Source organism: Chelon labrosus (genome assembly GCF_963514085.1).
Source record: "Chelon labrosus genome assembly, chromosome: 4".
Taxonomy (NCBI): domain Eukaryota; kingdom Metazoa; phylum Chordata; class Actinopteri; order Mugiliformes; family Mugilidae; genus Chelon; species Chelon labrosus.
The window spans coordinates 32,110,801-32,134,126 of NC_140340.1; the positions used below are offsets into that span (position 1 = coordinate 32,110,801).

The 23,326-nt window shown below is 44.1% G+C and overlaps 1 protein-coding gene across 1 annotated transcript; it reads right to left on the reverse strand.

Annotated features, from left to right (window-relative positions):
• Window positions 1-1,489: 1,489 nt before the first annotated feature.
• atxn7l2a (ataxin 7-like 2a) lies at window positions 1,490-18,021 on the reverse strand. The gene is made up of 10 exons (XM_084543387.1): window positions 17,671-18,021; window positions 16,633-16,701; window positions 15,770-16,112; window positions 14,491-14,738; window positions 12,368-12,450; window positions 7,215-7,426; window positions 6,792-6,972; window positions 6,075-6,196; window positions 3,553-4,507; window positions 1,490-2,625 (listed from the first exon to the last, which is right to left on the reverse strand). The coding sequence occupies exons 1-10, from the start codon at window positions 17,798-17,800 to the stop codon at window positions 2,608-2,610; spliced, it is 2,361 nt and encodes a 786-aa protein (XP_084399513.1). The 5' UTR covers window positions 17,801-18,021; the 3' UTR covers window positions 1,490-2,607.
• Window positions 18,022-23,326: the final 5,305 nt, after the last annotated feature.

Here is a 23,326-nt window from a genome sequence, read left to right on the forward strand (position 1 = left end):
GCGTTTCATCCAAAGTAGAAGAGAAAGCGTTTCAAAAAGCCGAGGAGTGACCCTGGAATAAAGCTTAAGTGTGAACATCGGCGTGAGGGGGGGGGGGGGGGGGGGGGCTGAATACCCAGGGCCCGAGTAGGGAGAGGGGGGCCCATGAAATATATATATTTTTATTAATTGGTGTCAATGTATTTCAAATATACTGATAACATCAACTGAGAGAATGAACTTTGTGTCACAGCCCTCTCAACATATTGGACATTCTGGGGAAAGGTCACAGAAAGGTGAACCAGTTTACTTGTTGCTTAACTAAATTACATCCTTACATCTCGTGTTAGGCTTTAGCAAAGCTTTATTTCTTTTTCTGCAAGCTGAAGAACAATTTTATTGAAAAATGAGATCGTTTACTTGACTTGATTCTCTGTTGTTGGCTCCTGTTCAAGAATAGATGTTTTTAAATGTGTCATGGATCAAAACGTTAGTACACAAACCAGATGTAGCCTGATGTTGATAGGTGTTTGAGCACAAGTAGGCTAAATGCATCAATTCAGGTGGTGAATGAAAGAACCAGTCATCAATATAATCTGATCTGATCTGAGCTTAAAACACGGTTAATGTTTATTTATAAATAAATGCCCCAGTTTTTATATTTTTTTTGCTTGCGCGCTTCATGCACTGGCATGGATAGGGGCGCACTGACATTAAGAGTGTACAGGGCCCAGAATTTGGTGCTACGTCCCTGAGTGTGAATAAGTATTGCATTCAATTAACTTCCTGTACTGGATATCAAGACACTGACTCTCACTGCTGTGTGAACGGGGAACATTAACAAACAGAAGTGCTACCTACACACAGGTTTTATTAGACCTTTGTGTGACTCAGGACTCGGCAGAGGTGGAGTGAGACACATCTTCATAATATATGTTTTAACGTATAGCCCAGCTGTCATGAAATATCAGGACACTCACCCAGGACCATCTGAACAAATTCCTCTAAATGCTGGTGATCATGTGACCTTCCATCTGACACCACCTACAAAATAAACTAACCTCCCTGCCCCATCATTTAGAAATGAGAAGCTAACTGGATGCAGTTGCCTTTGTTTTAGGATTTCCAGAATAAATTACATGCACCGATCAGGCATAACATTATGATCACCTACCTAATATTGTGCAGGTCTCCCTTGTGGTGACTCATCAGAGAATGGACATGGGCCTTCTGAGGATGTCCTGTGGTGTCTGGGAACAGGATGTTGTTAGTGGAGGGGGTCCTATGGGTTGAGGGGAGGGGCCTCTGTAGATCATCCCACAGATACTTGATCAGTTTGGGATCTAGTGAATTTGGAGGCCAGGTCAACACCTTGTGCTGTTTTTATAGTTGTTCCTAAAGCGTTTTTGTGTGTGTGTCTGTGTCAGGCTGCATCCTGCTGGGGATGGCCGGTGTCTCAGCGTATCTGTAGACTAGTAGATCAGTCCACACGTACGAAAACGATCTTTTTCCTCTCCGTTTTCGATCATCGTTTCAAGAAAAATATCCGCGTCCACACGGATCCGTTTCAGCACGACCGAAAACGCTACTTCATATTCCAGGCCTATAGGTGGCGCTGTTTCAGTTTCAGAAATTCACCAAAAACGGAGAGGAAGAGGCGGAGCATGCGCACAAATCTTCAGCGCTGTTTACAAATCTCCTTTTTTGCTCAGCGTGGTGGCACAGGAGCATGATATTTTGCCCTAGTAACCCTAATAGGCTCAATATCGTCTCCAGCATGAAAACTAGCATGTAGTCCGCCATTGTTGTTGATGTTGTTACGAGACGTCTCGCGGGAGGTGGAAGGCTGCTCGGGAGTGTGGCGATGACGTCATCGTTTTCCCCGTTTTAGCCGTCCACATGAAAACGCAAGAGCTGCGTTTCGAATTTCTCCACCCTGGGACCCGTTTTCAGAAAAGTGCGTTTTAGGGCAATGCGTTTACAGGATACGTGTGGACGAAAGGCCAAAACGATGAAAAACTTCTGCGTTTCGGCGTTTTTGCGTTTCCGTGTGGACGGGCCCTTAGTGTGTCACCAATGGCAGAGTGTGTGTTGTGTTGCCTGTGTGTAAACAAGGACCCACTCAACTGCTCCACCAGAAGACAAAAAACTCTGCAGAGCGTTTTACATTTGGCTCAAACAGACGTAGTGAAAAAGTCACAGAAACCAAGTGAAAAGGACATTTTTAATCCATTTTTATAAACCAACATATTTAATTTAGCAGCATAACCGGATGGTCTTGAGGTATTTCTAAATCCATACTCTGAATTTCATCCCACCCTCTCACTCCCAGTTCTCCCCCAGACATTCATCCAAACCCAGACTCCCAGCTGTGATTCACACAGACAGATCCATACTGCACTAACTCTGCACGTAAAAACACAATCTGGCATTCTCATACTTGAGCTTACACTCAATAGACAAAAAGGCATACAGATATAGGCACACGCGCGCACACACACGCACACACACACACGCACACACACACACACACACACACACACACGCACACACACTTTGAGTCCTGTTGCCTCAGTCCTAGACTGAGCAGAGCTGGCTCCCTCATAGTGGCTTGTAAGGCAGGCACACTTAATGGTGCAGTTTTGGCTGTGGAACAAAAGAAAATGTTTGAAATGATTACTTTTATTCTTACAGACATGTGCATATTTCACTTAAACACACCTATTTGGAGAAGTCAGAATTAAGACACTCTTCATATGTGGCTTCTGGGGTTTTGTGGGATATAACTGCTGGATATGGACAATAACTCAAGAGTGAACAACTTGTGCTGCGGTTTGTTTTCAATCTAAAATTCATCGTTGACCAGTCCCCAACTTCAAGCTTTTAAATAAGAAGATGAACAACTCAAGACAATGTTTAGCAGTCTCTGTCCATCACGTCTAGTAGGGGAACACTGAGCGTTGCTATGGAAACAGCTCTTAGCTGAGCAATATAGCCTGGGGGTATGTTGAGAAACTTTTCAGACATAATGTTTAATATTTTCCAGGAGACTTGTGTTAAACTAGTCTAAGAGGTGAAATAAGCTCAGTCAAGTAGTTTATGTTCATAATGTAATGCAACTTTCTATCAGTGGTTGCTCAGATTGCTCCTTCACAGAGGACAGCAATGAGATCAGCTGAGTATTCACACGGCAGTGTTTGATATTCCAAACATTACCTCTGTTGTATTCTCTCTAACATGAAATAATCAGTTATGTATACATCTCTGGTTTGACTGAATTAGACTTTTGTTTTGGACAACGTAAAATACAAGTGTATCACATCTGCATTTAGCTGGCGGCTCCTTTAACCTGGTAAATGCAGCATCGACAGTGACGTGATGGTAAGAAAACATCATGATAGTGTTGTTTTGGTTTGATTGGCAGGCTGGTAACTATTTACTGGTTAGGAACAAGGGCACCAACAATACCTCACCCTCCAAGACAAATCAGCAAGTTGCAAATTTGACTGCCAAATTGTTGTCCCCATCATTCTGTGCTATTCAGTACCTCAACTTTCCCTCCTTCACACCTACCTTCTGTGTGCCCAGTTTCTTCTCCACGCCCCCAGCCAGCCCCCCACCTTTACTTTCCTTCCAGGGGTAGAAGTTAGGGCGCGGAGAGGAAGAAGTGGCAGAGCTGGAAGAGGAGGATGGCAGGCGGTGCACTGTGGGTTTGGAGGAGGGGGAGTGCTCCTCTATGCCAGCTCCCTTGCGTTTCTTCACTAGTCCCTGGTGCTCAAAGGTCCGCCCGCTGCCTTGCCCGTGCAGTCCCGAGTCCTGAGCACGGCTATGGGAATTGGTGGCGGAGGAAGGGTCGGGAGGAGATGAATGTCCCAGAGGAGGGTGTGTCCGTCTGTAAGTCCAAACTGCCTTGGCAGCTGGTGAGTGGGATTCTGATGGGGAAGGTTGGGGACGGGGTTTGCTGCTGGGGGAAAGTGTGCCATTGGTTTGTCCATGTGGAATAGGCAAGGAAACAGGGGCTTTGGAAGAGGAAGATGATGAGGAGGAGGAGGGAGCTGAGGGTGGACGGCCCCGGTCCTGGAGAATGATGCAGTTCCTGTCGGGGCCTGAGTGCTCTCCTTCCTGTGCTGGGGCTTTACGTTTCCGGAGGGCAGCAGCTGCAGCAGCCTCCTCTCGCAGCTTCAGCATCTGTTTGCTGGGACGTCCCACTGGATTCTTGGATCGCCCAGGAGCCCCCTGACGCACCACCGAGGGCTTACCTGGAGACACTAGATGGCCACTAGTGACACTGCTTCCACTGGCACCAGAGTTCTCTGACTGTATGGTCGCTGGGGGTCTGCCTGGACCCCGACTGGAAGAAGGTGAGGACGACGTGGTTTTGAGGGAGGAGGTGATATGACTTCCTGTGCGGGCCTTAGAATGTAATGAAGAGGAGGATGTGGTGCCTATGGAGGAGGGAGGCGAAGACGTCATGGCCTTGGCTGAAGAAGGAAGAGGAGATTGAAGATCGGTGGCTTGAGGTATTTTCCTGTATGGAGAGAAAAAAAGGTCATTAAATAATATCTTATAGCTACTAGATTCTTTCTCTTTTGACCATTCTTTGAACTGTAGAAAGGAATGAATGTGCATATCACAGCAGATACACCTGGAAACTGGTCCATGTGGGTAAATATCTTGAGGAAATGATGTGGCAAGACCTCCTCTTCACATTAAGTGACTGTTAAGAAGTCTAATGTGACAAATAAACCGCATCCCCAGAGCCTGAACCAGTTTTCTCATGTACGTAAATGCAGAAGATATTCAAAAGACATCAGTCTCCATCTTCATGCCGACTTCACAGACAATTCACTGTTGCTACTCTAGGAGAGAACACCATCTGCCTCATTTGTTAGTGACTAAGCAGTGGGTTACACTCAAATAACTTCACATACTGGCATTACGAATCACTTATCTAGCACTTAAATCTAATTGTATATAGGGATGGGTGAAATGGACTAAAAAAATTATCCCGATAATTTCTGGTATTTATCACGGTAACAATAAAAATGACGATAAATAAACACCGATTCAGCCTAATCTTTTTGACTATCATGCATCGGCAAGTTTTATCTGAGTTGTTGTTTTTTTACCGGACTCTTTGGATGAAGTCGACGCTGCTTCTGCATCCTTGCGCATTTTCTGGCTTTCTTCATATTCTGGTTTGTGCTTGTGTTTGAGGTGGTGGAACAAATCAGTGGTGTTACTGTCCTTTTTATGCACTATTTGTTTGCAAACCTTGCATGTTGTAATTTGCTGCTCCGCATCAGACTTTTTAACCCCTTCATGCCTAGTGTCGCGAATTCGCGACACACTGTTTCCGTTCAGACTGCAGCCGAAATAACGCATGTAATACTCCAATGTCAGTTTGGATTCCTAGGAACCTTTTGCAAGCACTAGTTCCTCGTAGGACCGGTCGGAGTGGTAAGCAAAAATACAAATAATTCATTTCTTTATATAATTGAAAAATCAATTCGTTAAGCGTTAAGGGGTTAAAACCAAACCAGTTCCAGATAATGGAGGTGGAGCCTCGTTTAGGAGCGAGCTCCTCGTTGCCCGGCGTATCTGCTCCGCCTTCCGCCATTGTCAATTTGTCAATATTCCACACGTGTTGGGCTGCGAGTGTGTCGCGCACATATATACGTCATCTATGGGAATTTATCGTTTTTATCGCGGGATGACATATTCTTACCGTGGGGAATGTTTTTGACGATATATCGTAAACCATGAAATATCGCACATCCCTAATTGTATATACAGACATTAGAATTTTAACACTGCGGTAAAAATAGTAAGCAGAGACAATTCTACAACTCTTCTACTGATTAACAGGTTTATCCTGAAAATGACTTGTCAAAGAGGATGGTATAAGTCGCGCAGAAAGGTTGGAAATAATGTTTTGTTCTGGCATTAGTACTGACATCAGAAAACATCCAGCCTTATTTTAAGTTAACGACAATGTAAGACAGATTTAAGTATTTACAAAAACAGAACAACTTATTTTCTTCAGGCAAACCAATAAAAAAAGCCATGCTGGAATGTGAACTGAAGTTTCTTACTTCCAGAGATGAGCACTGATGTGCTGCTCCAGCATACTGCTGAGAGCCGACCTCAGGTGGTGAAGTCTCCGGTCAAACGTGTAGATGCCGTGACCCAACGCATGGCTGCCGAACGAACACATCTGCAGAAAGACAGAAGACATGTTGTCGTTAATCTGAATTCTCATACTATTATACTGACTGAGTAGAATGAAGACGATGAGTAATGCAATGCTGTACGACATTAATGTCACACCAGTTTGTATTTCGCACTGACTTGACTGTGATATGTGGGCAAAGATGTACTGAAATAAACATCAACATTGTTACTGGACTAAAACTTGTTACCGCTAAAGACATGCAGGAAAGTTTAGCTGGCACTGGAACTATCACCGCGCTGTTCCACTCAACAGAATTGCTTGTTCAAATGTAATTGACAACCAGTGTTTTCCATGCAATGCTAATACGATGCAGGCCCGCCGAGATCTAATTTACTCTGCCATGGTCCCATCACGAATTGGAATTTTGTTTTTTGCACGTTTCAAACAACGTTGTGTTCGCATTGTTTCTCCTGTTGCTCCCGAAAGCATCTCTCCCTCCCTCTATGTGCCATATACTGCCAATAGAACCGACCCCCCCCAAAGTGCTTCTATGAGGGCAGAAAATTCTGTTAGGTCTGAAGTCAAGCTACGAGAAACAGACACTGCTAAACCACAGCCAAAAACAAAAACGGCTCACCGCAACTGGTCTGGGGTGTGCACTTGAAGATGGGAACTCGACAGGCTCCTCAAGTCCTTCTGTCTCACTGTCATCACTGGAGATTCGCCCATGGACAAGCGGCGAGGGGGCTTGGAAACTACCCTCATCCTGCCGCTGCTTCTCCTCGTCTGGGGCGCTGTCTGACGCAGCAGTAGACCGACTGGAAAACAACGAGAGTGAGATGGTTCAGTTTAGATATCCAATTAGACCCTTTACATCACAGGTGTCAAACTGATCCGTGAAAGGGCCGCTGTGGCTGCAGGTTTTCATTCCAACAATGAACAAACATCAAGTACGGCCACGTTGCCCAGATCGGATCTTCATGCAAAGTCTAAACACATCCACAATAATAATAATGCCCTAGCTCACGTATGCATCATGAGCTTCAGTAGAGCTCACAACCTGAAAGCAGGAAGGCTGGCCAGAGGTCTCCTGCAGTGTGGGGCCCCAGCCTGCTCCCTGGGGGCTTCAGGACTAGGGGATCGTCCCGTGGAGGAGCCACCCTCCAGCACCTGGACCCCTTTTTCCCGAACTTTGGTCTTGAGTTCCGCCACCAACTGGTCAAAATTCTTGCTGCGGCCAGCCACCTTCCTCCGCTGGTGTATGGAGTGGATCTGGGGGTGAAGATACGTAGAGTAAGTCACAATTTCATTTTGATAGTGTGGGGGATTTCGTGATTGGCCTGCCGAACCATAAGTGTATTCGGATTGTAGCAGCATAAACTACAGTTTCAACCTACTCATCTTTTATCACGTACCTCCAAATGTAAATTAGGTGTAGATGTAAATTAGTAATTACAAAAACAAACCATTTTTCAAACCATTGTAAACAGTGGTATTGACCTAGAGTGGATAAACAAACTGTGCAGCTGCTGTTGATGTACAGCTCACTGCTAATGGAGAGGTGTATTATTGAAGGAAGTCATATCAGAAAAACTTTCCCTGGTATCATTTACAGAAACCCTCAGTGCAGTTTCTGTAGCTGATCACATACACTCACCGGCCACTTTATTAGGTACACCTGTCCAACTGCTCGTTAACTTAAATTTCTAATCAGCCAATCACATGGCAGCAACTCAATGCATTTAGGCATGTAGACATGGTCAAGACGATCTGCTGCAGTTCAAACCGAGCATCAGAATGGGGAAGAAAGGTGATTTAAGTGATTTTGAACGTGGCATGGTTGTTGGTGCCAGACGGGCTGGTCTGAGTATTTCAGAAACTGCTGATCTACTGGGATTTTCACGCACAACTATCTCTAGGGTTTACAGAGAATGGTCCGAAAAAGAGAAAATATCCAGTGAGCGGCAGTTCTGTGGGCGCAAATTCCTTGTTGATGCCAGAGGTCAGAGGAGAATGGACAGACTGGTTCAAGCTGATCGAAAGGCAACAGTAACTAAAAAATCAACTCGTTACAACCGAAGTATGCAGAAGAGCATCTCTGAATGCACAACACGTCGAACCTTGAAGCGGATGGGCTACAGCAGCAGAAGACCACACCGGGTGCCACACCTGTCAGCTAAGAACAGGAAACTGAGGCTACAATTCGCACAGGCTCACCAAAATTGGACAATAGAAGACTGGAAAAACGATGCCTGGTCTGATGAGTCTCGATTTCTGCTGCGACATTCGGATGGTAGGGTCAGAATTTGGCGTCAACAACATGAAAGCATGGATCCATCCTGCCTTGTATCAACGGTTCAGGCTGGTAGTGGTGGTGTAATGGTGTGGGGGATATTTTCTTGGCACACTTTGGGCCCATTAGTACCAATTGAGCATCGTGTCAACGCCACAGCCTACCTGAGTATTGTTGCTGACCATGTCCATCCCTTTATGACCACAGTGTACCCATCTTCTGATGGCTACTTCCAGCAGGATAACGCGCTATGTCATAAAGCGCGAATCATCTCAGACTGGTTTCTTGAACATGACAATGAGTTCACTGTACTCAAATGGCCTCCACAGTCACCAGATCTCAATCCAACAGAGCACCTTTGGGATGTGGTGGAACGGGAGATTCGCATCATGGATGTGCAGCCGACAGATCTGCAGCAACTGCGTGATGCTATCATGTCAATATGGACCAAACTCTCTGAGGAATGTTTCCAGTACCTTGTTGAATCTATGCCACGAAGGATTAAAGCAGTTCTGAAGGCAAAAGGGGGTCCAACCCGGTACTAGCAAGGTGTACCTAATAAAGTGGCCGGTGAGTGTATGTTTTACCTTCAACTCTGAGTCCAATGACCCGTTTACATTTTATATTCAGGTAGTCAGCTGACCTCATTCTTTGGACACATAATGTTGCTGAACCTAGACCTGAGCAACTGCAGCAACCCCAGATCATAGCACTGCCTCCACAGGCTTGTACAGTAGACACTAGGCATGATGGGTGCATCACTTCATCTGCCTCTCTTCTTACCCTGATGCCCCCATCACTCGGGAACAGGGTAAATCTGGACTCATCAGACCACATGACCTTCTTGCTCCCTAGTAAACTGAAGCCTTTTTTTCCAGTTAGCCTCACTGATTAGTGGTTTTCTTAAGGCTACACAGCTGTTCAGTCCCAATCCCTTGAGTTCCCTTCACATTGTACGTGTGGAAATGTTCTTACTTTCACTATTAAACATAGCCCTGAGTTCTACTGTTGGTTTTCTTCCATTTGATTTCACCAAACGTTTAAGTGATCACAGATCACCATCAATCAGGATTTTGTTCTGACCACATTTCTTCCTCAAAGACGATGGTTCTCCACTATCCTTCCAGTTTAATAATGCCTTGGACAGTTCTTAACCCAGTTTTAGTAGTTTCTACAATCTCCTTAGATGTTTTCTCTGCTTGATGCATGCCAATGATTTGACCCTTCTCAAACAGACTAACATCTTCTCCACGACCACAGGATGTGTCTTTAGACATGGTTGTTGAAGAAATGAGAAGCTACTCATTGCATCAGTTGGGGTTACATAATTTGTTGTCAGCTGAAAGATAATCACCCATGCAGTAATTATCCAATAGGAGGCTCCTACCTGTTTGCTTAGTTAAATCCAGGTTGAGACTCTTTTTTTTTTTTGGCCAGGCAGTGTATACTGGCATCTATTTCAAGCAATGAAAAGTACCTCCTTACACTGAGCCGCAGTGATTGAATGGTGCAAAATAACGTTTTTCATCTCTCCAAAACGTACTATAAACCTAATATAAAGTTGGTTTCAGTTCTGTTAAAAATCATCTCATCAACTGCTTTTAAAAGGTACATGAGAAACGTACCTACTGATGCCTCATTTGTATGTTGGTACAGTAAACATGCATTTCTCTTTTATGTTGTGTATGATGCTCTAGCACCTTTTTTTTTAAACCCATGTGGCCCTTGATGCATTATGTTTTATTTAACTTTGCAAAGAAGGGAAACTGAAATAATGTCCTTCTAGGGTAGGTTAGGTTCATTAGAATAGGTGGCTTTTATCGTTGTAGCTACAGTTGCTTAACTACACTGCTAATTTTCAAACGTAGCTGAATGAATAGATAAAATGACTGCCTGACATGTTCCATTCTCAGTAGCAGGTGGCAGAGAAATCAGTTCACCTACACAACAGGTATAAGACGTAGCGTGTTATCCCACCATCTCTCCTTTCACTCTGTCATTTCCTGTTAATCAGGTCATCCTGTCTTTCTGTGGCTGGATGTGGGCCCCTCACACTCACTTCCTCTTTCACACACACACACACACACACACACACAAGCCACCATATAAGGACTCTTCCTGTGCTGGGAGCCATTTTCAGTCAGTATCAGTCAGTGCTGATCAGAAACAAGGATCCCTGGCTGCTCTTTCATTTATTCGAGAACATCTGCTCTCATCTTGCCACATTCTTCTTCAGCTTCAACTCCTTGAATGGCAATTTTATTTTCTTCACTGTAGGTCTGTGATTTGAGCGAGACATTTAAGTTTGAATATGATTTTTAAGATATTATAACAAGATCATACTGCTTTGTCTGCAGACAATCTGGAGGGAATTATTTCTCAAAGAACAACGAATTTCAACTTGTGAGCAGTTCACTTTAAGTTTTGCATGAAAGTACAGAGGAATAACAACAAAGAGGTACAGCAACAGTGGCACAACCTAAAATTGTTTTTTGTTTTTTACCCATTTCTTCCAGATTTAATAAATCTGTTGCCACACTGACAGTGTGTGACAGTGTAAATAACTGCCATTAGATCTTTGGCCTGTGATTCAAAGTAAATGTGGTAATATTTGGCAAGGATTCATGTGCTATCATACTTCCAGCTAGGGCTACAAAATGGTTAGAAGTTAATGAAATTAAATTGTAAACCAAGTACCATCTATTCTCTCTATACAGGCAAATAAGAAATTAAAAGGGAAAGCTGAACGAGAGAAACCACAAATGCTTCCATATAGAAAATAAGTTTTACGTCAATGGTTTGCATTTGGATAATTCAAATCAAATAATCATATCATATAATAGAAGCAACATTGAAGCTGATCTGGAGACTACGTAATACGCTTAGTTCAGAAAGTCAACCCGGTATCTAACGTTATCTGATGTGTTGTGTTTTGTCTTCAGTAATGAAGAGAGCACAAACTCGCGCTCTGCTTTCTGCTGTGTTCCAACTGAATCAAAAGCAAAAAGGAATGCTGAAATTAAATCTCTCCGTCTTCTACAACAATGTGTGTCATATGGAAACGTGTTGTATATGAAATTAATCGTTTGGGTCAATAAAGTGAGCTCTTAATTCAGTTGAATAATCAATGAGCCTAATTCCTCACCTGGTTACAAATTAATTCAAACACAAACAACTAAGTTCCTCGACATTTTAACACATTTCCCCGCCCAACACCAACATAACCAACACAAACGCTGTGCCCGGTGTTATGAGCAGGCTGTAGAAATTTACTGGTACTGCTGCAGACGAAAGGATCCTTTCACTGCATGTGCTGTAATAGTAGTCAGCACCTTAACCTGCTTCAATTAGAACCAGGAAGTTCAACTGCAATGCTAAACTGTAAATAAAAAGGCTCAAACGTTGGGCCTGTTGCAAGCTTTCTGGGATGATATCTTCCATCCGTACAGCATAATATATAACAAACGCCTAACCCCTGACAGTCTTTTAGCGACATTAGGATGTTCAGAACAAATGCAGATTCTCCCTCCACCATTTTTAGCAAGCGCTTACATCTGCGCTTACGTTTTGCAAAGATGGAGATCCTGAAGGACTGGAAATCAGGTGGGCAGGGGCAGTTCCCTCTTTTTTTCTATTGCCAGATGATGTTTGTTGTGAAACCATTTTGAAAAAACTTTGTCTGTATTAACATACTAATATCTGAATTTGCCATTTTTGTTAAAATCTGGAAGTGTTAAGCTTGTTTGACTTCACCTTTTTGATTCTAGTTGTTCAGGAAAATGAAAAAAAAAACTTTACAATACACTAATTTACAGAACTACACAGAGAGAACAAAACAGAAACAGAAAGAAAGACAAGAGACGTGAGAAAAAAAAAGGGCGAGCAATAGTCTGGTGGAGCTCGGTGAGTGTGGAGCTTACATTGCACGTCAAGAGGCGAGTGCAGACTTTCTTCCTGTCGGGGTCGAGGACGCCACAGTGTTTGTCCAAGTCACACTCTCTCTCTGAGGATACACACAATATCACACAGTCAGTGAACCAAATTCAAACATAGGAGCTTCTCCTTAGCCCACATACTGCTGTGAATCTCAACAAACTTGCTATAAAAGAACAGACATTTTGTTGTCTATGTCTTTTTATACACCAACAGTGTACTTCCCTGGTTTCCCCTTTGATTGATTAAGCAGTAGAAAAAGACTGTCAACTGATGACATTTTGGGGTTGTAAAATCATGCCTCGTTGGATTAAAAACTTCTATAGCGTGTGTGTTTTGGCATACGATAGGCTTTCAAGCTTTTCAGTAGGGATGCACCGAATATTCAGCCACCGAAAGACTTTTATCACCGAAACAACACGGCCGAAACAGGATGTTTTAATGGCACGAGCAAAAACTGCGGCCAGCACGGGCTTGCCTGGAAGGGCCAACATGTCTGCAGTGTGGACGTATTTCAATATACCCGAGAATGACCCACGGATAGCGATTTGCAAGATGTGTAATGCTGACATTTCAAGAGGGGGGACCCCACGTCGGGTTTAATTCATCACCTGAAATCCAAACACCCCGATCGCTATGCCGAACGTGAGAGAGATGCGGCAGCGGTACAGAAAAGGATCCCTCTGAGCACGCCCACTCCGTCTGTGGCGGACATTTTGAAAAGGCAAGGAAGTTTCCCAGTGGGCATTACAAAAGATTATGGAATTCATTGCCTCAGATCATCGGTTCCCAACTTTTTTGGAGTGGAGTTAACACAACCCCGTCATCATAACACAGCGGTTATGGACATAAAATTAGAATGCCAATAATTTGAATTAAATTGTAATAACGACCCACAACATGGATAACAAAGAGCACTGGCCCAGGAACAGATAAAAAAAAATAAATCTGAGGATTTTCAAGAGCAGCGCAGGTCGCTCAGCCAGGTGTGCATATATGGCAGTAGAAGATAACTCCTCCTTCTCCGTCATTACATTTTTCATCTCGTGCGCCCCCTAGAGGCAACTCACGCACTCCCACCGCACTTTGGGAATCAGTGCCTAAAGCCGGGCATACACTGTGCGATTGTCGGCTCATTTTGAGCCGATTTTCCACTCGTGCGACTATTTTTTTTTTTTTTTTGAATCGGGCCGAATTTCGGCTCAATCGCGTGTCGTGCTTCGTGCAGTATACGTGGGGTAACGAGGAGAGATTAACACCTCACGACGAGCTCCCGATCACAAATCGTGTGCTCGCAAGAAAATCAAACTTGTTTGAAATCCTGGTCGCTCCTCGTGCAGGTATCGCACAGTAGAAGCAGTGCCATGAGCCGATTTGCCTCAACCTCTCGCACAGAGCACGCACAATCGCTGAAGTTACAGCTTCGATGGGCGTCTCCCACTTCCGGGTTCCTCCTCTTCTTCTACTTCTTTTTGCCGTTGCAGTTCCGGATACAAAAGTCTGACGTGTGGTATATGGACGTACAGTGTGAGCAGTCAAGTCGCATCAGAGCATCAGGTCGTATAGTGTGAGAACATGATTCGTAGACTGTGAACTTTTGAACTCACCGATCTTGTCGTGCAGTTTGAGATGGAGCTGAATCAAGGGATTTAAAATATCTTACAGTGTATGCCCGGCCTTAGATGATCAGCCGTTCTCTGTCGTAGTAGATGTGGGATTTCATTGGTGTAATAACTGCTTTCGGCGTTTCGGTTTTCGGCCTTGGGCCCCCCATTTTCGGCCAAGAATTTTCATTTCGGTGCATCCCTACTTTTTAGCCTTCCGGGTGCTATTTAACTGTACACATCAAATAATGCAGCTCCCCAAGTGCTTACCTCCTGGAAAGCCAAAATGGAAGAGCATCATTTCAGTTGCTGCACATATTCTATAACCTTATATTACACAGTCGTATGCAAGTACAACTTCCACTTAAGGTCTTCAGGAATAAATCTAAAAACAAGATCATGAATATCTAGTAGGTAAACATGATCAGTAGAGCAGACCACATATTTATCCGTCCATCTACACATTATTCGTTCTACATCACCCACATCTCTCCCTTTGTACTCACTGGAGGCCACTTTGTTGTAGGGTCTGGGGATCCGGTGGCCTGGCAACATAGAGGGCTGAGAGGAGTCCTTCCTTTGAGTAGGGTGTCTGTCACTGGACGTTGATTTACAAGGTGGAGTACCTTCATGTGGCCAGGGGGGATCTCTGAGTGATGGAGATGGAGAGCTCACTGGTTCCAGAGGCGGGGGCTGCTTGAATACTGATGACTCTGTGTGGCTGCTGTGGGAGGATTTCTCCAGTGGGGAATGTCTGGATGATGGGAGAGGAAGGACAGCGTTAACTTTGGTACATTTTACAGCTGACAAGCCAAGAAAACAACTCCTGCTGTTTCAGATATACAGTTGCACTTAAAAGTATTCAAGCCCTTCAGCATTTTCAAAACTATTTTGAACATTAAGTGATCATCTACTCATTAGCAGCGAGAGCCTTTTAAAATATCGTCTTTGTAGCTGTTCATTAACAAAATAAGACTCAACTCTACTCAACAATTAACGAATGGAAGTATTTAATATGCGTACGCTGTGTGTGATACTCTCATAAAGTAACTTATCAGCATGTGGTTAATTATTGATGCAATCATGCTGATGTATAAGGAGGCGGGTGAAGTTATGTGTGAAGTTATCGCCGGAGCCTTTATTACAGTAAGTAATTGCGGAAATGTTGAGTTTCTGTTGTTACACAAGGGAGTCACAACAGATACTGAGGACAAGGGTTCACTTATTTCTGCAACTCACAGATATGAACAAATAATTCATTTTCTTGAATGCATAAATACACAAGTAGAATTATTTCTTTGATTTGTTTGGGACTGGGAAGTCTTCATCTGTTGTCAGGACAGGAAAATCTGATGTTTTAAGTCGTTTTTTTTTTTTTTTTATGTAGAAAATTCTTAAGCAGCACTGTAAATGGGAGCAGTGAAACCATAAACTCCTCTCCTTGACAGTGTCATTCTTTTTACAAACTCAAACAAAAAGCAGTAAACCTTTTAAAGATTTCTGCTGGCCGTACATGTGATTATTCTGCTTTACTTGTGTATGACTTACTGTCTAAGCTGCTATAAAACAACTGAAAATAAAGAAAATTTGGCATACGGTGGATTTTGGTGAAGCTTAGCTACCAGCCAATCATCTGATCTAACTCAAACTGAATAAGAGGATTTCCCAAAAAGTTAAACCATAACCTTACTTCATCCCAGCTCAGACCTTATTCTTATCAGTTTATTCTATGACCTTTGAAGTGTGATTTGAGTTTCTCCCCAGTCTACCCCACTCTGCGCTCACCGTACTCCATCCTTGGAGTTCTTGGAGTGTCTGTACTGGGGTGGGGTGGAAGGCGAAGGCGGGGCTGCCCGTATTTGCCCAACTCCCTGACCTCGACCCTCCCACGACGAAACGGAAGCTGCGTTGGTCCCATGGGAAGGAGAGTGGCCGTGGTGGGGTCTCTGCTGCTGGGGCTGAGGTGCAGGGGTGGGAGAGCGCAGTCGCGCGTATAACTTGGCCAAAGGGCCGTGTCTACGTTCGCAGTGCTTTTCAAAGGCCTGCGGCTTTACTACTTGGCCACAGTGGCTGCAGACCACCAGGTAAAAGTCATCGTGACCGGGGTAGAGACCAAAGATGGACATGTCTGGAAGCAGAACGGGAAAAAAACAAAATGCATAAATATCAGGATGTAGAAGAGGAAACGTGGCAGGCAGGGTTGACGCTGAAAGTGTCCCCAACATCCTGGATTCTGACCAACATATGTGGATGGATATTAATGTGAAGACTAAATGAGTGAGAAGTGGCAAAAGGAAGAAAGAACAGAAAACCTGCGTGTGAATGTGTAGACCCGTTCTCTGTCTTATTGTGTTGTGAAGTAGATGCAGCTTGACAGTAAGGTGAACACACTTCCACACAGGAGTAATCATGCCATGCTTTGGTACAGATAGCCGTGGTACATGCCAGCAGGGTGCCTATAAACAAAACTATCCAGCACCAATACATGCTCAGGTCTCTGCAAACCGGTAGCTACGTCAATTGCTCAGGCAACCAGGGTGGGTTTACTGGGAATTCACAGGCACACATAAGTATGAAACCTCTCCATTCCTGTTTTCAAATATCCAGCCCACGGCTTTATCTCGTTCCATGTCGGCGTGCAGACTTACCCTCTTTACTGAGTGACATGGCCTCTGCAGCCTTTTTGCCACTCTTGCTACAGTCGTCCACATCAGGTCCTGAAACATCACACATCACACACATGTTCAGCAAGCGTTGGCCTCGGGAGGTCAAGTGTTCAAGTTCATCGACACAAATACATCAAATAATTTCACAAAGCTGTATTACACATGGGGCTGATTTACAGGTCAGCTGCTTCTCCAGTGACTGTGGCAGGTGATTTCTTCCTGGTCACGTTTATCATACTTTGCTTAATGGCAGTGTGAACAGGAGGACGACTTTATTTGATAGTTATGGCCAGCGTTAATACTTGGGAGGGATATATATATATATATATCCTATACATATAGGATATATATCCTATACATAAAGCTAGGAGACAAGAACACTAAAGTCACACATGTATGGCTTCCTGTCGCACACAAAAACGTTAACATCAGTAAAAACGGAGGCGGCGATGTTGCCGGTCAGGTGTGAACACTGAGATGAAGCAAAGAAAACACCGAGTAACGTCTGCTAATATATAAAGGCTGGACATTTACATGGTGGCACCAGCACCAGACTCCTCCTCCTCCTCCTCCACCGCCGGCGTCTACTCTGCTGCTAACATTAGCATGCTAAGGCTAACCGCCTCGCCATAAACGGCTATTCTGGCTAGCTTAGCTTAGCTTAGCTCTCCACGGCAAGAAGTTGCTCGTCCTCAGCCTTACACACTAGCCTCCTTCCGCTATGATGCCAACGCTGCCCGGCCGGTTTCACTAAACGTATTCCTTAACCGGTTTCGTGGCCTTCGCGGTGAAACGCCTGTTATATTTTGTTATGTGTTAACAACTATAGCTCATTTCTTCTTGAATACAGCATATCCAGTGGTAAAGAGCAACATGTTACCCACCCAGCACTAGGACCCGGCAGGGTCTTTGTTTGGGTAACATGGTTAGCTCTGTCCTCCGTTTCCGCGAAAATAAACCCCGGCGCTTTGGCTAAAAGCCTTTTTAACTGCCAGTGTTTGCGTCGAGGTGCTTCCTTACCATCCGCCGCTGTCACGCCGGCCCAGTCGGCCCAGGCACTCCAGCTCTGACCCACGAAATCATCGAGGCTAGGCACCCGCCGATCCAGAGCAGCCATTACTTTTACTGCGCGCTCACGCACCGCCATCATCACTGCGCGGCAAGTAGCTTACGTCATATTTCGCGTTCTCGACGAGAGAGGAACTTCCTGCGTGCGCGTGCTGGGAACACCCACACAGAGAGACAGGGAAATTAACAAATGAGAGGAAGAAAAGAAGAAGAAAAGAAATCGAGATGGGAAGTTATAACAGTTAGAACATTTATTTTGTTATATGCCCAGAGACACTGAAAAAGTCTCACCATGTCCCAGTGTGACAGGGAGTTTTTTGCACTTTATTGAAGCTAATTTCCCAGGCCATCTTGTTCCTTTCTGTGTGGAGTTTGCATGTTCTCCCTGTGTCTGCGTGGGTTCTCTCCAGGTTCTCCAGCTTCCTCCCACCATCCAAAGACATGCTCATTAGGTTAATTTGTGATTCTAAATTGGCCGTAGGTGTGCGTGTGAGTGTGAATGGTTGTCTGTCTCTCTGTGTTAGCCCTGAGATAGACTGGAGACCTGTCCAGGGTGGACCCCCGCCTCTAGACCAGTGACAGCTGGGATAGGCTCCAGCAGACCCCGCAACCCTTAACAGGAATAAGCGGGTACAGAAGATGAATGAATGAATGAATCTTGTTCTTTTCTGTGTGGAGTTTGCATGTTCTCTCCGGATACTCCGACTTCCCCCCACTATCTAAAAACATGCTGGTTAGGTTCATTGGTGATTCTAAATTGGCCGTAGGCGTGAGTGTCTCTCTGTGTTAGCCCTGTGATAGACTGGAGACCTGTCCAGGGTGGACCCCACCTCTAGACCAATGACAGCTGGGATAGGCTCCAGCAGCCCCCAGGCCAAAAGACTTGACACCTATGAGTGGAGTTGCCATCCAGGAGTTTCTTCCTAGATGCAATCTATAGGGCACAAGAAGCCAATGAATGGTTCGATAAGAATGAAAATGATGTGAATTGTGTGCTACATGTTGGACAGTGTTAACATAAGAACTTATTGCATTCCATCTATCGGTAGAGCTCTAGACGTTTGCTGTTCTGGCATCACGCGGTGACTCAACCCCTTACTAAAGCACATTATGTCCCCTTTCTCTTTAATTCGTCACCCACATGTATCTGCTGCATGAGTGTGTGTGTGCATGGAACAATGCATATTCCCATTATGGTAGTAACAGAGGTCAGATATTCAGAGCCTGTTTGTGTGGGATGATAGGACAACAAGCTGGGATATTGCCTGCTCTAATTTCCCCTGTTGGTGATCAGTACAGCTGATTCTGAGCTTGCGGAAGGAGTTTTTTCTCTTAACTTCGGAAAGCATTCAGTCTTCAAAGCTGCTTAGTTTTTTTTTATGTTCTAGTGGACTCTATTGAAACCAACAGGAGACGTAATTCCATATTAGTATAGTTATTATTTTGTGTATACTATAATTTTAATACACACGTATTTATTTACACACGTATATGTGTTGGCATTAGATGTGTTTCTAATATTCTTCTAATCCCTTTTTTCTCTATTAAAGCAGTGCATCTCTTAACTGTATACACCGTCTCATACAACATTGCCACCACCTACAGCCTTAAAAAATAACCACATGTGTAATATTTGTGTTAATAGTCATCGCTTCTAAATTACCAACCACAAATATGCAGCACACAGGGTAAAAGTAGCTGCACCAATCTGAATTCAAGTTCAAGCTTTTAATTGTCAGTCCCACACAGATGCATCCAACCAACCTGTTGGGTGTACTACTTCTTCTTGGTAAGCAGTTTCATCATTGTTGCTAATGAGGCTCATCACTGTAAACATTAACAAATGTTATGATGGGGTTGGAGGTGTAAACAGGAAAGGGCTCTCAGGGAGCGTGGCGCCGAAGGTGTTTAGTCCTGACTGAATAATGCTGCAAATGAACCATTAATGTCTTGTAACACTGATCCCGGGTTCATTCAAACTTGTAAAACACACCACTGTTCACTGAGAGAGTGAGGCATGGGGAGAACATGTTTTTAAGTGGTGATCAGAAGTCATAGGCCCACACAGGTGAACACACATAATCCCTGTAAGTGGTTAAGCCTCACACAGCTAATCAGAGTGCTGCTGAAAGACAAACACTGTTCACGTAATGTAACCGTGTCAGACAAATATCACAAAATGCATGAAAATGCAAAACACGTGAGATTACGATCAAGAGATTAAAATCTGTGGAAAATGTACATGGATTTCTGAATTTGTTTGCCCGCTGTTGTTTTAGTGATGCGGTTACAGAAGATGAATGAATGAATGTTTTAGTGACACACACACACTTGGGCTGCATGAACTCTACATGTTTCTTCAAAGGTAGGCTTGAGTCTTCAAGTGCTCCATAAATGTTCAGTATAGGACTGAGGTCAGGTGACTGGAGGAAAGTCCATAATAGTAAGCACTCCTTGGTCCTAAAGAAGTTCTTCAAAGCTATGAGGTGCATTTGATTATCACAGAGTACATACAGAAGGTGTTGGACTAATATGAACAACTGCAGAGCGCTGCATCCGTTTCCTCTAAGATCATTGGCCTGCCTGTCAGAACTCTCTCACATACACACAACCAATAGACACTCACCTTAGCAGGCAAGATCACTGAAGACCCCTCACACAGAGTCACATAAGACAATTCATGTGCAGCTAATCTTTTAGCTCTTTTGGAGGACCTGCTTCTCCTTTGCTGAGCAGCCTGTCAAGTTATATTGACGTTAGGCTCACTTTACTGTGGACATGCTGTAGATATTTATTTTCTGTCGGTTTCCTCCAGTGTCATCACAAGGTCATTTGACGTTGTTCTGAGATCCATTTCTACTTTTCAAACCAAAGTATGTTCATCTCTAGCAGACTGACTGAAGACTGCGTGGACCCGTGATGTTTAAATGTGCCTGGTGTCGTTTGTACAGATGAACATAGTGTCTTCAGGCATTTGTAAATCGCTCCCAACCAGACTTGTTCCCCAGTGTTTTTTTCCTCTGAGGTTTTGTCTGATTTCTTTTATTTTGACGTGATTTCAGACACAGAAGCGCTGAGTGTAAAGGTAGACCTTAAAATACATCCACAAGTACACCTCCAGTTCACTCAAATGATGTCAGTTATCCTATCAAAAGCAATGTCATAATTTTCTGGAATTTTCCAAGCTATTTAAAGCCCAGGTCAACTGAGCGTATGTTAAAGTATTACCCACTATGCTACCCCATAATGTTATAGTGAATTACAAGTAATCCATCAGTTAACAATTGTTGAAATAATTTCTTGTCTTATGCACAAAGAAGACTATGTTTTAGTTCAATAATAATAATAATAATAGCTTGGACTTATATAGCGCCTTTCATAGTACCCAAGGTCGCTTAACAATGGGGGGGGGGGGGGGGGGGTTAGGGGTCAAAGGACTTTGTGAAAAGAAATGTTTTGAGGTGCTTTTTGAACATGGGCAGGGACGGGGCAGAGCGAACATGGAGTGGTAGAGTGTTCCAGAGTGTGGGAGCATTGACAGAGAAAGCTCTGTCCCCAAAAGTCCGCAACCTGGTCCGGGGGATGGCCAGCAGGTCCTTGTCAGAGGACCGCAGGGAGCGTGACTGAGTGTAGGGGTGGAGGAGATCAGTGAGGTATTGTGGTGAGAGTCCATGGAGAGATTTGTAGGTGAAACCTGTGGAGTGCTTAATTAGTTTTAATGACTTCAGCCTAAGTGTCAGCCTAAGTGCCTCAACTGGATGATAAATTTTACTCTCATCAGATTGCGTCCACCAGAAAATATAAAAAGATGATTATACAAGCTGAAAAGTTTCATCTCAGTTTCCTTTAATAACAAAATTATCTCCTAAGATTGCGATTGTGCAAACATTATTTTAAATGTTCACCACATGTTCGCCAAAGAATGTGAAATAAATACATACAGCCATCGCTCAAAGGTGAACACTGCAGCACACGCCACATCGCCATGCCGTCTTGAGCTGGACTTTGTGTTAGCACGGCAGAGACAGTTATTTTTTTTATTTTAGAATTAGGTTCAGGATGTCATAACAGCTTATTTCCCGCAAGTAGGAGGTCCCTTTGTGTCTTACGTAGCCAGGTCTGACAATACTGCTCACACAAGAAATGGTATTAAGGCTTTAATATAATATGGTGTTTCTTGTGAAATACTGAATGGTTTCATCACCTCCTGGCTCCTTTAATGACACAATCTGATAAAGAAAAGCAAAGTACATTATTGTATCCCATTCTTAACAGTCCTTTCTTTGTGACCTCCATTACTTGCCACTGGGCAAGAAGACTGGTGGTGATGCGGCAAAGAAAAAAAACTGGACGACAGTGGCTCTTTCTTTTATGTTTACCAATGAGCAAACATTGTCACTGGTTATCTTTAAACACATCTGGCTGACTGATGATTGTGCAGATTTGGTGCTGTAAATCCAAAAAGGCTGGACTCAGAGACAGCACGGAGGCGCTGATCATGGCAGCACAAGAATAGGATCTAGGTACAAGAGCCATGGAGGCCAAGATCTACAGGAGAAGATCAGACCCAAGGTGCAGACTGTGCAAAGATGTCCCTGAGACGATCCAGCACATAGTAGCAGGGTGTAAGATGCTAGCCGGGTCAGCGTACATGGAGAGACACAACCAAGTGGCTCTCATTTGTACCCAGTATGGAATAGAAGTACCCAAATCCCAATGGGCCTGCTGTGGGACAAACAGCTCCTGGCTAACCAACCGGACACAGTGGTGGTAGATAAAGAGCAGAAGAAGGCGGTGGTGATAGATGTGGCCATACCAGCTGACGCCAACATCAGAAAGAAGGAACACGAAAAGGTTGAAAAGTACCAAGGGTTGAAAGAACGGCTGGAGCAGATGTGGAAGGTCAAGGCGAGCGTGGTCCCCGTGGTAGTAGGAGCACTCGGGACAGTGACCCCCAAACTGGGGGAGTGGCTCCAACAGATCTCAGGAACAACATCAGAAGCCTCAGTCCAGAAGAGAGCGCAGTCCAAGGAACAGCTAAGATACTGCGCAGGACCCTCAAACTCCCAGGTCTCTGGTAGAGGACCCGAGCTTGAGGATGACACAGATGTGACATGGTATGAGCAGCAGGACGAGCCCAAACCTTTGAGAGTCTCAAAACTGTGGGTTATGTGAAGAGAATGACTGCACTCAGTATAAAGTTTTCCAAGAAATGATCAAACCTCTTGCCAAAACTGGAGTGGAGAAAGCATGCCATAATATTTATCTGACATTAAGTGTACTTTACTGCACGCTGCATGAAGATCGCAAATAAAGTAAAACAATCAATAGCCTTATTTCTGAAGATGATGAACAGTTTCAGACTTGCTAACTTCCAGGAAGTACTGCCACATTCTGTTTCCTGCGATTGAGTGGCTCACCTCAGGCCTCAGACTTAGACTCAGGCCACTGTCCAGGCTGCAGGACACAGAGAAGGAAGATGATCTCCATTCCCAGTGCAGCCCAACTCTTAAAAGCAAAAGGATGCAACTGTATATACGTTTTAACAGATTTTATTTTTTTGTAATTTTAAAATGTTTAAGGAGCACAACTGAAACTCGTTAGAAAT

Excerpts from the sequence above, each read along its gene's own strand:
- atxn7l2a (XM_084543387.1), bottom strand. The coding sequence starts at position 17,800 with ATGATGGCGGTGCGTGAGCGCGCAGTAAAAGTAATGGCTGCTCTGGAT. Across the intron at positions 7,427-12,367 it reads CTCGCCTCTTGACGTGCAAT|ATCCACTCCATACACCAGCG; the intron begins GTAAGCTCCACA and ends CTTCACCCCCAG. Across the intron at positions 6,197-6,791 it reads CACACCCCAGACCAGTTGCG|ATGTGTTCGTTCGGCAGCCA; the intron begins GTGAGCCGTTTT and ends GTCTTTCTGCAG.